The 15,943-nt window shown below is 42.8% G+C and overlaps 1 protein-coding gene across 1 annotated transcript in view; it reads right to left on the minus strand.

Moving 5' to 3' along the window:
• The window catches only part of LOC124775865, a 748,131-nt gene that overhangs the window by 313,499 nt on the left and 418,689 nt on the right, over positions 1-15,943 (minus strand). Inside the window, exons 10-12 of the mRNA XM_047250699.1 lie at positions 7,233-7,245; positions 3,685-3,819; positions 352-609 (exon numbers count right to left, since the gene is read on the minus strand). Of these exons, the coding sequence (XP_047106655.1) occupies positions 352-609; positions 3,685-3,819; positions 7,233-7,245 (406 nt within the window). The remainder of the gene's footprint in view (positions 1-351; positions 610-3,684; positions 3,820-7,232; positions 7,246-15,943) is intronic.

Raw genomic sequence — 15,943 nt, forward strand, 5'->3', positions numbered from 1 at the left:
ACAGTGTAGTCTTTAGCGCCCGAACGGAAACAATAGCGGACGAGTGTCACTAAAATGCAGCAAGTGCCAAAATAAGACTAAAATTAAAGGTGACAGTCTACATAGGCAGTGTGCACGTCAACAGTAGCAAAGTGGAAAGCAGCATGTAAAGAGGAGAACTGCAAGAGAACGTAGGGGAAGGGGTTAAAATGAAACAAATAGCACATGTTTGGAACTGGCCTATTACAAGAATTAAAAAAAAGGAGTGGTCAGCCACTCGGCAACACACTAAAACTCCAACCTAAAATACTGGTATTGAAGGGGTTAACAAATAATAGTTGCCACATTTTTCAATTTAAACTAGTGAGATACCTTTTCGGGTGGCAGCGCTGGGTTGACGACAAGCAACGGGACGTCGCCTGCATCGGAAGCGAGCCCGTTGCCGGACGAGGAGGCAGCGCTCAGTGAGCAGGACGACGGGCACGGCGACGACGACGCGGACGTCGACTGCGAGGAAGACGCCGACGTCGAGCTCGAGGTGGGAGAACTCGTCGAGCTGGAGTCCTCACGCTGGTACGTGGTTAACCGGCGCTGTTCGTGCGCCGCCAGCAGACCTGCTGGCCGGAACACCTACTCACTCAGGTGTCAGTGTACCTAATAACTCATACTAATTGGCCCGCCAGAACTAAATAACGGTGAAGACTACTGTAAGGGACTGTGCACATCTCTCGAACTATTCATGATCGCTTAGAGATGGGGTGCCTAGTAGAAGCAGGCTCTGCGACTCAAAGATCGTTTACAGACTGACATGGCACGGCGGGCTTACGACCTGGATCTGTAACCACATAGGATCGGGGAGTCGCAAAGGACATCCGAGGCTGCTAAATGGCATTGTAGTTATGTAGTCACATGCTACAAATGAGGAGCCCACTACAGGAGGTGCTAAAAGTTTTGTACACATGCATCGAAACGCGCCTAACATCGACGCGCACCTTCTCAAAGTTACCACGTGTGTCTCAAAAGACATCCTGATCACTAGGTCCTTCGGAGATGTACCCGGTGTTCCATGTACAGCGAAAAAAATCGATTGGGGAGAGATCGCATGATCGAGATGGCCATGCAACTGGCCCACTGCGATCAATTCAGCGGCCGGGAAAGGTAGTCTGCGGACGTGTCCTCATTTGTCTGCTGAAACGCAAACGTGCTCCTTAGTGCTGAAAAAGATGCGCCGACGAACATGCTTGGGAACGGCATTTAGCATGCTTGGCAGAACCTCCCGCCGGAATACGAAATATGCGCGACCATCAAATATGGCCAGGAGAATGTGCAGCCGAAATAACCAGTCTCCGATGATGCGAGCACACACGTTACCGTAGCGCCCTCTCGTGGCTTTTGCGACCCCCGGTTCCTGAGTAATTACTGATTGTTGTATGCCCGATGTGGCATGTCGGTTTGTTAACAGTTTATTCAGTCACGCTGTAGACTGCTGGAGAGGAAGGACAGTTGTGGGGGAAAACACTCTGCCTACCACATAAAGTGCTGGTACTACACGTGTGCTCTGTGGTTCGTACCTGGCATCACTATGATACTAAAGGTCACTCGCAGAACTATTGCTTAAATATTTTGTCTAACACTTTTCTTTGGACACAAAGCACCTGTGAGTAAATACATAATACATTTATTGGATCGTAGCGCCACTTGCACCAAAATTTCTCCGAATCTGTTTTCGGCTCGTTAGCTCATTTGCAAGTATTTACAATTAAACAAACGGTCGTGGAGAAATTTTGATGCAACTCGTGCTGCGATTTTGTACTGAGAAATGCTTAAATATTTAGGAAAGTACATTGTTTTCAATAATGACACTTCTTCCTCTGCACTAGGACAATTGCGGTCTGTCATCGTCCCGATGTTCTTTTTTTGGTTTGGCAGGATCTCTTTTTTCTTTTGGTTTAAAGTTCTGTTATTGTAAATGGTAGTCTCCCTCGATCAATTATTTGTAGATGTTCATTCCACTCTTTTTTGTTTTCATCCATTTTTTCTTTCGCACTCCAAATTTTAGACCCCTTCGGAATACCTACATTCCTATTCTATCCTTCTACATCCATTCAATGCACAATCAAATCTTATTTCTATTCCTTGTGCATCTTTTTTTTTTTGGTCTTTCATTCAGTAAACCACGATTTGCTTCCATATAGCAAGATTGATAATGCAACTATTTTATAAAATTTCATTGTGTTTACAAACTGCCTATTGGCTTCTGTCTCGGGTTCTTCGGCCGACGTTCATCTAATGATTTTTCTGACGTTTCGCCAGCACGAGTGGCTGGCATTGTGGCATTGTGGTTCACCACAGGCAATGGAGGGTGAAGCTTTGACAATGCCAGCCACTCCTGCTGACGAAACGTCAGAAAAATCATTAGATGAACGTTTGCCGAAGAACCCGAGACAGAAGCCAATAGGCAGTTTGTCAACAAGTGGCCACGAAAGCCTTAACAATTTTGTATTCATTGTGTTTCCTTCCTTGCTTTATGCCTTATATTGTTTCACAGGTACTTGCATATATATCGACTTTATCTGCATATGCTCGTCGTAGTCATTAGATATTTCACAAGCAAGGCAGTTAAAATTGTTTTACCTTTTCAGTTTTTCTTCATGAACTAAGATCTTTGTTCTCACTGAATATTTTCCGCAAATTGTCATAGACTTAGATTTACTGGAAGGTTTTTCGTATTACATTGTATACATACTTTGTCCAGTTCATAAATTCCTTTTTGTAAATTATCTTCCCTTGGAAAAAATCAGTGTAAGATAGCTAGCTAGTATAAGGAAGCGATTCTAACTTAACCCAATTGGTGAATGTTGCTTAAAATTCTGTATCACTTTCCAAAAGCAGCATCATCGACATCGAATCATTTTCATTGCTTCATTACACTAAGTATTCTAAGGAACCTTCTCCAAGATATTATAGGTAGCGTGCAATTACTTCATAGCACAGTTTGACACACTCAAGTCGAATAGCACTACTTACTGTAGTGGCTACTACACTGCTACGTGTACTACTGTGATTGTTTGACCTATAATGGCGATAGTGGTGAGGACACAAAGCACCACGTGTCAAATATTTTCAGTTATTACCAGCTTCCACAGACGGATAACAGAGGATACAGAGAACAAGAAGTTTTCGATAAACAATAGAATGAACTAACGGACTAAAGCCCCAGGCGGCACTACACCCACAAGGATTAAGCATTTTTGGGAACATTATTCCTGGAAAACAGCGATCAAAAAATAGGATAAATTTTTTTAAAGAAAAATGGTCGACGACCGCATGTATGTTGGTAAAATTTAAAATTCGTTAAGCGGATGCCCGGTTTCGATCGTGGAAATCATGCTCAGAGTATTAAAACTCCATGATTATGTTTTTCATTTAAGGCTTTTGTTTTAGTGAGACTATTTGAAGGCGTTTTTTAAGCATCATCCACGCGATGTAGACAGGGCACGCTCCTTGGAATGAGAAAGGATTATAAGTGTGCGCAGATGCGCCGTGACTGCTTTCGCAGTGCGTTGGAAGGCAGCAGCCCTCACCGGCAAGGTCGACGGTGTCCGCAGGCGTGCCCGCCGCCGCGCCGCCGCCAGCGTCGTCACCGCCTCCGGCGCCGCCCCCACCCCCACCCCCAGCGCCGTCGCGTGCTCGGCCTTCAGCGGCCGCCGCTGCTGCTGCCGCCGCCTCCCTCGTGGACAGGTTGAGCAGGATGCTCTTGAAGATCTCGCTGCTGCGGCGCAGCTCCGCGAAGATGCTGCGCTCCGGCTGCGCCTGCTGTGGAGTCTGCTGCTGCTGTTGCTGCTCCTGCTGCTGCTCCTGCCAGGACAGTGGCTCCTATGTTACTCCGTAGTAGAGTGAGACTGTGAGGAACAGTTTCTCCAACGGCGGAAATACATGATCATTATGCTGGGCTAATGGTTAACAGGGCATTATTTGTTGAAAAATCCATACTTCCATACCTATTATGAAACTGGATGTATGAATGTGTAAATGAGTGCATGTGCATCTACTCCTGAACTACTGGACCGATTTCAAACAAACACGGTACGAATATTCCTTACTGTCAGGTGACAGCTGCGGAGGTAAGAACCAACCAGCGCATGACGTTTAAATTTATTACGTTTTTGATACTAACAGCAGTTGCAACATATCTCTCAGACAGAATCCACACATGACGCTGAATGTACTTACACAAATATATCATTGAACGCCTCATAGTTCAAGAGATATGACGTCGTAGGGGTCTAGTGTAGCAGGGGTTACAACCCGTCGGCTTTGAACAATGACGTCACAAGTCGCCAGAGACCATGTATTACAAAGATGAAAGAGCTGAGGAGAATGTTGAGAAACAAAGGAATGCGAGAGAGATAAACTTTATTTCACATATGTAAGGGCCAGTAGTATTTTCACGTTAACGATATCGCGTGTTTGTATCTTAGTATCTCTCCGCAAAATACAATGGAAAGAAATGAATGAAATTACTAGCAAAGAATACATCACGTTACATGTACGTCAGTTGTATCCCGAAAGTCTTTCGAACTGTATTGCTTAAGTGCAGTACGGGATACAAGTTCAGCGTAGTCGATTTCTTAGTTTCAACTAGCATTGCTGTCCTGTTGTTCACTTGAACTATGTATCCCCTGATTCACTAAACCGCAAATGAAACACCCGATACAAATTAAAAGTTCATTCGAAGTGTGTTGCTTAAGTACAGTCCGGAATACGAGTTTGTCGTAAGGCGATTTCTTCGTTTGCACTAGCATTACTGTCCTGTTCTTCACCTGAACAATGTATCCTCCGATTCAGTAAACCCTAAGTGGAACACGGGATACAAATTGTAGATGTGCTGTTTATTTCGTCTCCGCTATTACTAACATAAAGTAGTATCAGTTTATTCTATCTCGTGAGATTTTTTTTAAAAGCCAAAAAAATTCAGTAGAATAAACTGATCCTAAGATACGGATGCTTCAGTAGCTGATAAGTGTTTTTTGGCTTTAAAAAAAAAAAACTCACGAGATAGAATAAACTGATCCTACTTACGAATAGGTGGAAATACACGTACGTTACACTTGCAACCTGTTTCAGTTTATATGTTTTGATTGTTTATTTAACCTTTGTGTTTCACTTGTCTTTTGCTGTTATGTTTTAGTTTAGTTTTTTTATTGATTGCTTGATAAAGTAGGATCAGTTTATTCTATCTCGTGAGATTTTTTTTAAAAAAGCCAAAAAACACTTATCAGCTACTGAAGCATCTGTATCTTAGGATCAGTTTATTCTATCTCGTGAGATTTTTTTTTAAAGCCAAAAAACACTTATCAGCTACTGAAGCATCTGTATCTAATATCAAGCGATCGCTTTTAGATTCACATTCAATTATTTTAATGATAGCGCTTATTAGAACACAGAACTGCTTTATTATCTATGCCTCGAAGTGAAGACATTACTATCTATGATTAAGGAATGACGTCATTGTTCAAAGCCGACGGGTTCTATCCCCTGCTGCACTAGACCCCGTCGTAGACACTGAGTTGCGTGAAAAAATGCCACATCGTGCAGGGGGTTTCAATACATTACTACTAAGACACTCCTAAACTTACGGAAGTCCCTGACACCTGGCAGCGCTTTTGACAGCTTTCAACTGCGAAGCGCAGACGGCCGTAGGCGAAAACAGTAGCCGTCTATAGAACTATGAGGAGGACTTGCCATAGAGACGTTTGCAATAAAGTGCTGTAGACACACGAAGCAGCCGCGCTCGGTAGCCTGGACATGTAAGTATAAATATTGTTTATAATCAAGTTCTGAGTTAAATAAACATTACAATGAATTTGAATTGTGCGTACTCCGTTTCCTAGTTTGGATAGTGTACTTATACACGATGCATATTTCTTTGTACGATTCTATAATAATTTAAAAGATGTCTTCACCAATGCATGGAAAGGAAATTGTTTCGATATTGTACTAGAAACAAAGTTCATTTTACCGTTTCGTAATAGAAAATCGGCAATGTTGGGCCCAATATAAGTGTATGTATATGCATAGTGCATGTTTATGCATATATTATGTGTATGCATATCTTATATGCTCAAATACTCAATATCTTTCCTATACCATTGGATCGATTTCAACCAAACTTGGTGCACATATGACTTACTTTCTGGAAATAATCACTTGGGATCGGGGGTAAGACACACGTAACCCTCAAACAGTGGGGGGAAGGGGGAGGGGAGAGGGCTCAAAAAGAAGCGTAGCTCACGACACGCAAATAGCCAGACTATACTCAACCACTTTTTGAGACTGAGAGCACTGTCATGCCACAAACTTTACATATAATTTCAAATGTTTACGAGACTTTTTCTCACTGAGAACCCCCCCCCCCCCCCCCTCCTCCACCACCCAAAAAAATAGTTAAAGGAAAAATTTATCCCTTGTTACATTTTCGCTGTTCATGCAGGAAAACTATCGCATTAAGCATGATCTTCTGCGTCTTTACTAACAACTCGATTCGAAACGGATTTTGCACAGACCACAGAATGTACCTGTCAAAATATATCAATGTACGGCTCGTAGTTAAAGAGATGTAGCGTCATAAGCACTGAGATACGTAAAAAACTGCGGTATCATATATGATTCTTTAATTTATTGCTCCCTTGCTATTAACGACGTTCTCAACATATTTTTCAGACAGTATCCACATATACCAGTGGTCGTAACTGCAAAATTACACCATTGTACGGAATATAGTTCAGGAAATATGACGGGAAACATTGACCTGCTTGAAAATGAACCTGCAAGGCGAAATTGGATTAAGATGTATGTGAAATATATGTCCAAATATGTGTGAAACGTGTTAAATACGAGTATATGCGAAGTACATGTGACTCGTGCGTATGCTCCTAAACCACTGGATCGATTTTAACTAAACTTGGTACTCATTCTACTTAGTACCTGCAAAGAAATATTATGGGTTTAAGTATCGGCAACCTTGTATTTGGGCTGCAGACGCGAGGAGAGGAGCGGAGAGGAGAGGAGGAGAGGAACAGAGAGGAGGGAAGAAGGGGATAGAAAGAGGGGGAAATTGACGAAGAAAGGGAAGGGCACGAAATAGAGAGAGGGCTGATGAGGAGATGGATTGCGAGAGGGGGGAAGAAGTGATGAACAGTGAGACGGGAAGGCAAATGGACAGATGAAGGGAAGCGGTGATAGGCAGAGACAGGGGGAGGAGGAAATGGACAGAGAAAGGAAAGTGGTGATGGGTGGAAAGGAGGTGATGGCAGAGGGTGGGGGGGCAAGGGGGAAGGGAAGAGAAGATGGGCAGAGAGAGATGGAAGGGAGATGGACTGATTGAACTCCAATAGGTACATTGCCGGCAACGCCAGCTACTGTGCTAGTAAATAAATAAAATAGGATCTCTTATTGTGGAAGTGGATTATGGCTTAAAAAAACGAAAAAGAAGAATAGAGGTGTTTGAGACATGGTGCTATAGGAGGATGCTGAAAATTGGTGGACTGAAAATATAAGAAACGAGGAGGTTCTCTGCAGAATCGGCCAGGAGACGAACACGTGAAAACTACTGATAAAAAGAAGGGACAGGACGACGGTGTGAGCGTAGCGTCATTCCACCTGACGTAATATCTGATTCAACTTGTTGACTAATAACGGGACGTTTGTGTCTCACGGTAGTTTATCAGAGGACCAGTGCGAATTTGTTGCATGTCATTGCTATGCATTAATGTACCTTTGGTAAAAGGACGACTGCTAATGTTTTGCAGAATTCTTGTAACTACAGGTTGCACCTGTCGGCTGTGCTGTCCTTAGGTTTTATTGCTGACCCACCTCTCTCTATTGTTGCAATGAATTAATTCGCGCATGCAGCTATGTAACCTAATTACCAAATTTGCACAGCGGGTTACCGTTATGCCATCCCGGACACATCGTGTCGACGAACTGTATGCACGTATTGACGTTTGCCTCATCAGGAACGAAGTCCATTTGTGCTCGTGCTGTTATCTTCTGAACCCCATAGCTCTTACGAATGACCCCACATGTGATAATGTTCCTGTACTGGAAAATGAAACAACTGAAAATATTCCTTTCATGTTGTTACTACTGAGTACAACATTAATTAAAATAACGTACATTAATGTCTTTGGAACAAAAATTGTAGTCAAAGGGTTAAGTAGCATGCCATGGCTTGAAATTTGGTTTGGTGCACTTCCTGTCGGAACGGTTCATTGCCCTCTTCTGCAATTGCCCTTCTGCTCTTCGAGTCGGTTTTTTGAATATTTGGAATTTATATGATTCCGTATAATTGTGGGCAGGTGTACGTATGTACTACGAAAAGAACTGTCAAAAAACGATTCGATGACCACAAGGGCAATTGCAGAAGAGGGGAGACTGACAGATCAGCTGTTGCTTTACCGCGAGGTGACCACCACATTCATTTTGACCGGATTCAAGTACTGTCAACCACAAACGGATACCACCAAAGGCTATACAGAGAGGCCTTACAGATTGTGAAACACCCCAGAATTTTAATAGGAAGGAGGAGGGCGTGAAATTCAATGAAATTTAAATTTCGGTGCTGAAGAAGATGTGTACCAGTCTTTCACCATGGGATGATAGTAAAAGCGGACGACGGCAGTCGACGACGGCCAGTTTCGCTCGCGTATTCAAAAAATGTGACATCCGCCACTGTGCGGAAGCTCGAGGAAACGGAATTTTGCTTTAGTCAGTAGCGAGCCAGGGGGTGAATCTGACCTTTAACAAAGCTACGATCCCCCTTCAAAATGTCCTCCGCAGATGGGGATGAAACGTCTGGTTTTAAAGTGAAATCCCTTCGACCACGGCAGAATAGCCCGGAATATTTTATTAATTGTGAGATTGTGTGCTGTAATTACAATAGCTATAGTTACACCGATGCTGTTGATAATAATAATAATAAATTTGAATTGAAAGGATGGATACTAAAATTGTATGGATGTCTCGTGCATTAGACAGAATGAAACTGAAGAGGCTCGTGGGAAAGACATGTGCTTGATCTGGTCAGTGCCATAGGAAAGAGTGGAAGAAGGAATAGTTAATAAACTTAAAGCAGTCAGTAGTTCAGGGAGTTGTGTGAATAACATTTGCACACGACATGCAAAACAGAAATGGCTGTGACAAAGACGTCTAAGGCACGGAAGAGAGGGTATAAGTAGATAAGTACACTTTGTGAATAAGAAAGTCCAGAGTCACAGTGGACAGAGCTAATGACACGATTATGAAAATTACTCAGTTCTAGCATCAAGTGGCCACTGACTGATATATGTAATTCGAAAGTTGCGCAGTTTTTGTGTGATTTTGGGCACACTGCTTCTGAGTCGCTTGTTTCCTACAGGCTCAGATTTCGAAAAATAATGAGAGACGGTTTTATTTTGTTGGGAAGGGGACATTTACTCAGATGATTCTCGGAAATAAGAGAAAAATTGCATGGCTAATATCTTTACAAACTACACTTCGCCACTCACTCTACAGTATTTGTGAGTGAACTGCCAATGTACACTTTACCTATAATACCGAAGACGTTTTCTGCAAATCGTCCTTGTTAGTTTCATTTACACTATGCGCTCACACACGATTACACCTGTAAAAATTTAAGAATTAATTAGAGCTTACTATTAGGCTTCTTTATTGTATATTTATTTGTGTTCAGTACTCGAACTTTATTTACAGTTACATCGGCTTCGGATGTCCATATGCTGTTACTCTCTACATTCACATACGATTCGTCTACCTCAGTGCCTTCTTTATACGGTTTCAGCAGAACGGGACACAATACGAGAAAACACAAAGTCGTGAGAAATGATGAAACACACTGGACAGTAAACTGTTTTTTAATAGAAGCTAGTTTATGAAATGTTCTGCTACCAGAATGTGATAGTAAGTAGAATACACTGGAGCGGAATTCAGGCGGCAGCAGCGAATGCTATTCCCTTCACTTCTTTTCCTAGCAGCGCCCGAAGGTTATGTCATTTGTTGAACGAATCTGAAGAGCAGATAATATAAAACGACCCTCAGGAGTGGAGAAAAACTTCCGAGCCCCCCCCTCCCCCTCCACCCCACGGGAATCCGTAGAATCGACGTAAAAGCAAAAAAGCGATATCTTCTGAAAACGATAATTTATTCATTCATGGACCTCGTCTTCTTGCTACGAAAGCCCTCCATGAATTAACAATGAGCGGATTTTCTGCCCAGATGCTACTCCGGAAAAAAACGTTTCCTCTCTCGTTTATTCTCCACTGACGTACGGAATGAACGGAGAGAAGTATTGTTCTTCATTCAAGGAATATAGCACTCTCAAATACGCGCGAAAAGGGACGAAATTCTTCCATGCAGCAGACACCGATCACTTCTCTTCGGCGTCAAGTTCAATGTATCCAGTAACATCTACGCTTTTGAATACAGGAACTTTTATTTCATTCTGAAGCTGAAAATCAATGATAACACTGTGTAAACACAAAGCAATTTCCATATTCACGCTTATTATTTGAGGTCTGACGAAAAACGGACGAGTATACTCGATTTATAATACGGCGTGTTTCAAGAAGAATGACCTGCTTTTGGGCGGTAATAATTACAAAACGTGGGCCGTGCAGTCAAGGAAATGTGAGTTGTTTGAATGGGCTTAGCCTAGAGCTTGAGAAAATAGCCGTTAGATGTCAGTCAATGCATCTTCTCAGTTTGCAGTCAGTCAGAAGCACGTCCGCTCAACAGAAATAGTTTTGTGTGTTGTAGTTTGCAAAGAATGAGTCAGTGATTTCGGTCCAGCTTGCTTTTAGTCGGCGTTCTGGTGTTTATCCGCCGGCACCCAAGAACATTAATCGTTTGTATCGCCAATTTGAAGAGACAGGATGCTCGTGTAAAGGTAGGAGTCCACGATGACCCCCAAAGGAAAACACGGTGAGTCGAATGAGTTATCTTCAGATACTGCAGAAGTGGATTTTTCCACAACTACGAGAGGTCTCCGATGAGTTCGTTTTCCAACGCGATGGAACTCCGCCACATTGGCACAACAACGAATATCAGTATTTCAATGACGCTCTGCCTCAACGCTGGACAGGACGCACCGGATCCCGAGACACTGCCCTGCATTCTTGGCCTTCAAGATCGCCAAAGATAACCGCACGCAATTTTTTTTTCGTGGGGCTATGTAAAGAAAATTGTGTTCATCTCCCCTTAGCCTGCGAGATAGAAGAAGTGAAGAAAAGAATAACAGCCGCCATAACTTCTGTAAAAGCGGATACATTGTGTAAAGCTTATGACGAATTTAGCAATCGGCTAGATGATGTTCTTCGTGCTGCTGCTGGTGGACACATTGAGCATATGTAATAGCGTAGCTAAAACTTTAAAATTTTGTGAGTATTTTGCAATGCATCCCATGTTTGTACTATTTTTTTATCAATAAGTATGGAGTTTCTAAACAAGATCATTCTTTTTGAAACACTCCGTACATAACCTTCTGTTGAGTTCTATGGGAACAGACTTTTGCGAGTTCTGCTCCAGCAAGTGTCACGATGTGTATCATTAAAGGGAGGAAGACTAGAATTTAACGTCCCGTCGACGGCGCGGTAATTAGGGAAGGAACACAGTCTCACATTACGAAATGACGGTGAAGGATATTGGCTGTGCTCTTCTCAGAGAAGCCATAGAGACATTTGACTGGAACGATTCAGGGAAATCTGGGTGACCTGACGGGAATTTGAACCGTCGTCTTCCCGAATGCAAGTCCAGTGTGCTGACCACTACGCCACCTCGCTCGGTATCACTAAAGGAACGGGTGTAATTCCACAAGTTTGTGTACGAACCAGATATTACGCAGTTGTTTTCTTCTTCAATGTGGGATGAATCAAAGGCCACATCGCCAGAATTCGTTCCTACCACAGCTAAAAATATTCCAACATGTCATTTTCTCTACGACTAAACGAGAGATTGTTCTTGTTGTGGTCTTCAGTTCTGAGATGGTTTGATGCAGCTCTCCATGCTACTCTATCCTGTGCAAGCTTCTTCATCTCCCAGTACCTACTCCAACCTACATCCTTCTGAATCTGTTTAATGTATTCATCTCTTGGTCTCCCTCTACGATTTTTACCCTCCATGTCGCCCTCCAATAATAAACTGATGATCCCTTGATGCCTCAGAATATGCCCCACCAACCGATCCCTTCTCCTAGTCAAGTTGTGCCAGATATTTGTCTTCTCTCCAATTCTATTCAATACCTCTTCATTAAATATGTGATCTACCCATCTAATCTTCAGCATTCTTCTGTCGCACCACATTTCGCAAGCTTCTATTATCTTCTTTTCTAAACTATTTATCGTCCACATTTCACTTCCATACATGTTTACACTCCATACAAATACTTTCAGAAACGACTTCCTGAAACTTAAATGTATACTCGATGTTAACAAATTTCTCTTCTTCAGAAACGCTTTCCTTGCCATTGACAGGCTATACTTTATATCCTCTCTATTTCGACCATCATCAGTTATTTTGCTCCCCAAATAGCAAAACTCCTTTACTACTTTAAGCCTCTCATTTCCTAATCTAATTCCCGCAGCATCACCCGGTTTAATTCGACTACATTCCATTATCCTCGTTTTGCTTCTGTTGATGTTCATCTTATATCCTCCTTTCAAGAGACTGTCCATTCCGTTCAACTGCTCTTCCAGGTCCATTGCTGTCTCTGACAGAATTACAACGTCATCGGCAAACTTCAAAGTTTTTATTTCTTCTCCATGGATTTTAATACCTACTCCGAATTTTTCTTTTGTTTCCTTTACTGCTTGCTCAATATACAGGTTGAATAATATCGGGGATAGGCTACAACGCTGTCTCACTCCCTTCCCGACCACTGTTTCCCTTTCATGCCCCTCAACTCTTATAACTGCCATCCGGTTTATGAACAAATCGTAAATAGCGTTTTGCTCCCTGTATTTTACACCTGCCACCTTCAGAATTTGAAACAGAGTATTCCAGTCAACATTGTCGATAGCTTTCTCTAAGTCTATAAATGCTAGAAACGTAGGTTTGCGTTTCCTTAATCTATTTTCTAAGATAAGTCGTAGGGCCAGTATTGTCTCACGTGTTCCAACATTTCTACGGAATGCAAACTGATCTTCCCCGAGGTCGGCTTCTACCAGTTTTTCTACGAGAGATTAACAAAAAATGTTGATATCATGGATAATAATGGAAGAGTTGTGGAGGAAATGCATGACCTCAAAAAGATTTGGAAGGAGTACTTTGAAGATCTGTTGAATGCCGCCAAGCGGGTAACTAACAGCGATGGAGAGCCTAAGGCAGCAGACGATTATAATAGTGGGGAAATTGATGATCTAACTTGGAATGAAGTGGAAGAAGCCATAAAGAGGATGAAAGGGGGCAAGGCACCGGGTTGGGACGAAGTAACAGTGGATATGATACGAGCAGCAGGAGAAGTAGGAACCCAGTGGCTATACAGAGTGCTGAGGGTGGTGTGGAAGGAGAACAGAATTCCTGAGGATTGGAAGAAAGGAATTATAGTCCCGATCTTCAAGAAAGGGGATAAAAGGAGATGTGAGAACTACAGAGGAATCACCTTGCTATGTCACTGTGGAAAAATCTATGAAAAGATCCTGGAGAAGAGAATAAGAAGCAGTATTGAAAGTAGACTGCAAGAGGAGCAGTATGGTTTCAGACCGGGAAGATCAACAACGGACCTCATATTTGCGGTAAGGCAACTGCAGGAAAGGCACTATGAGTACGGGAAGGACTTAATCATGGCCTTTTTAGATATTGAGAAGGCGTATGACAGTATTTATAGGGACAAGCTCTGGGATGTGCTGAACGCAAAAGGGATAGATGAAGAGATAACACGAAAAGTCAGAAAAATGTATGAGGGAAGTGAGAGTTGTGTGAAAGTGGAGAGGGAACGTACTGCATGGTTAAAGCTGGAAAATGGGCTGCGACAGGGAAGTGCACTTTCGCCTTTATTGTTTATTATTGTTATGGATGAAATCCTACAGCAAGTATCAGATGCAATTGTAGATCATAAAATGAAAGCAGTGCTTTTTGCCCATGACCTGATGTTATGGGGAAATTGCGAGAAGGAGGTGCAAGAGCAGTTAGATGTATGGGAGGCAACGGCAGCACAATATGGAATGCATTTCTCTGCAAAGAAAAGTGAAATAATTGTCACAACAAGGAAGAAGAATAGGCCAAATGTGGATATAACTTGCAGAGGGGAAAAACTACAAGTGGTAGAGAACTTCAAGTACCTGGGAAGCATGATTGAAAGTAAGGGGGGAAACGCAATGGAAATAAATGAAAGGTGCAGAAAAGCAGGGCAGTTCTACAAATGCATTAGGGGGCTTATTTGGAGCAAGGAGGTGCCACAGAAATCCAAGGGAATTATATACCGAACCTACTTTGTCCCCATATTGGCATACGGAAGTGAGACATGGGTAATGCACAAAAGCGACAAAAGTAGAATACAGGCTAGTGAAATGAAGTTCCAGAGGAGCAGGTTGAGTGTAACAAGAGGAGACAGATTGCGAAATGTGTATGTGAGGCAAAGACTAAAGGAGGAACCAGTACAGGACAGGATAGAAAAATCAAGACTGCAGTGGTAAGGACACATGAAGAGAATGGATGAGGGAAGAATTCCAAAGAGGAAGTTTGATCTGCAACTGGAGGGGAAGAGGCCCAGAGGAAGACCAAGAGATAGATGGGTGAAGGGAGTGAAGGAATGTGTGACGAGAAGAGGAGAGAACTGGACGAAGGTGGAAGAGGGGGAATGGTGGAAAGACAGAACACGATGGAGAGGCCTGTGTTCCCGACAGACCCAGCCAGTGGCTGGAAACTGTCCAAGATGATGATGATGTTGATATGTGTGTGAATTTCCAAAGGATCAAACTGATGTGGGCATCGGTCCCCAGACTTACACACTAATTAAGCTAAGGTTTTCAGAAATTACTGCAACCAGTCGCCTTTTATGATGAGTTGCTAGGCAGCTCGAAACCGGTCATGGTTAAATAAAATACATCTACATAAAAGGCGACTGGTTGCAGTAATTTCTGAAAACCTTTTCACACCACAGTCGCAGTGCTCCACATCCACAATGGATAAAAGACTAATTAAGCTAATTTATGCTAAGAACAACACCTACACCCATGTCCGAGCGAGAACTCGAACCTCCAACGGGAGGGGCTGCGCAATCCGTGTAGTGACGCCCCAAACCGCGTGGCCACTCGGCGTGGCAAAGAGATTCACTGGTGGTAGTTATGAGATGAAAACCACATATTTAGGTAACTGCTTGTCCATTGTCTTTCTTTGGATTGCGCTCGGGTGCAAGATGACAATGTCTGAATCTTTAGTACCTTTACATAACAATATACAGGTAATTTTTTCTACCGTGTACAAACTCTAGGGGTTGATCGATGGCAGGATAAAGAACAAAAGAGGCCTATAGGACTAATGTGCGGAAATGCATAGTTTCCCTGTTAGAGACCATTCATTCAATCATACATACTTTGGTGCAGCGACTGCGGTCTACCACGCAGCTACAGTTACGGTATGCATGGTTTCCTCCTAGAGGGCAGGATTGTTCCTCAAACGTCATGTCCGAGCATCCTCTCCTGCCGTAGTAATTGGTTATGCTTTAAGCGATTCACTTCTCTTGTTGACTCACCTTCTAGTGGGTGGGATGCAGCGTTGTACACAGTGGTTCCGTATTTGGATCCAGAGCTTCAAGACATGGTGTTCACTTACAGAAAGGCAAATGGCAACGGGCGGCGGCCAGCAAGGTTGTATCAGGAGACCCATTCCCACCAACAACCACCATAGCATTCACCCTTTGCAACAGTTTTTCGCCGTTTGTCTGAGACAGGGTCGTTTCAGAAAGCAAGAA

This window comes from Schistocerca piceifrons, chromosome 2, assembly GCF_021461385.2.
Source record: "Schistocerca piceifrons isolate TAMUIC-IGC-003096 chromosome 2, iqSchPice1.1, whole genome shotgun sequence".
In the NCBI taxonomy this organism is placed as follows: domain Eukaryota; kingdom Metazoa; phylum Arthropoda; class Insecta; order Orthoptera; family Acrididae; genus Schistocerca; species Schistocerca piceifrons.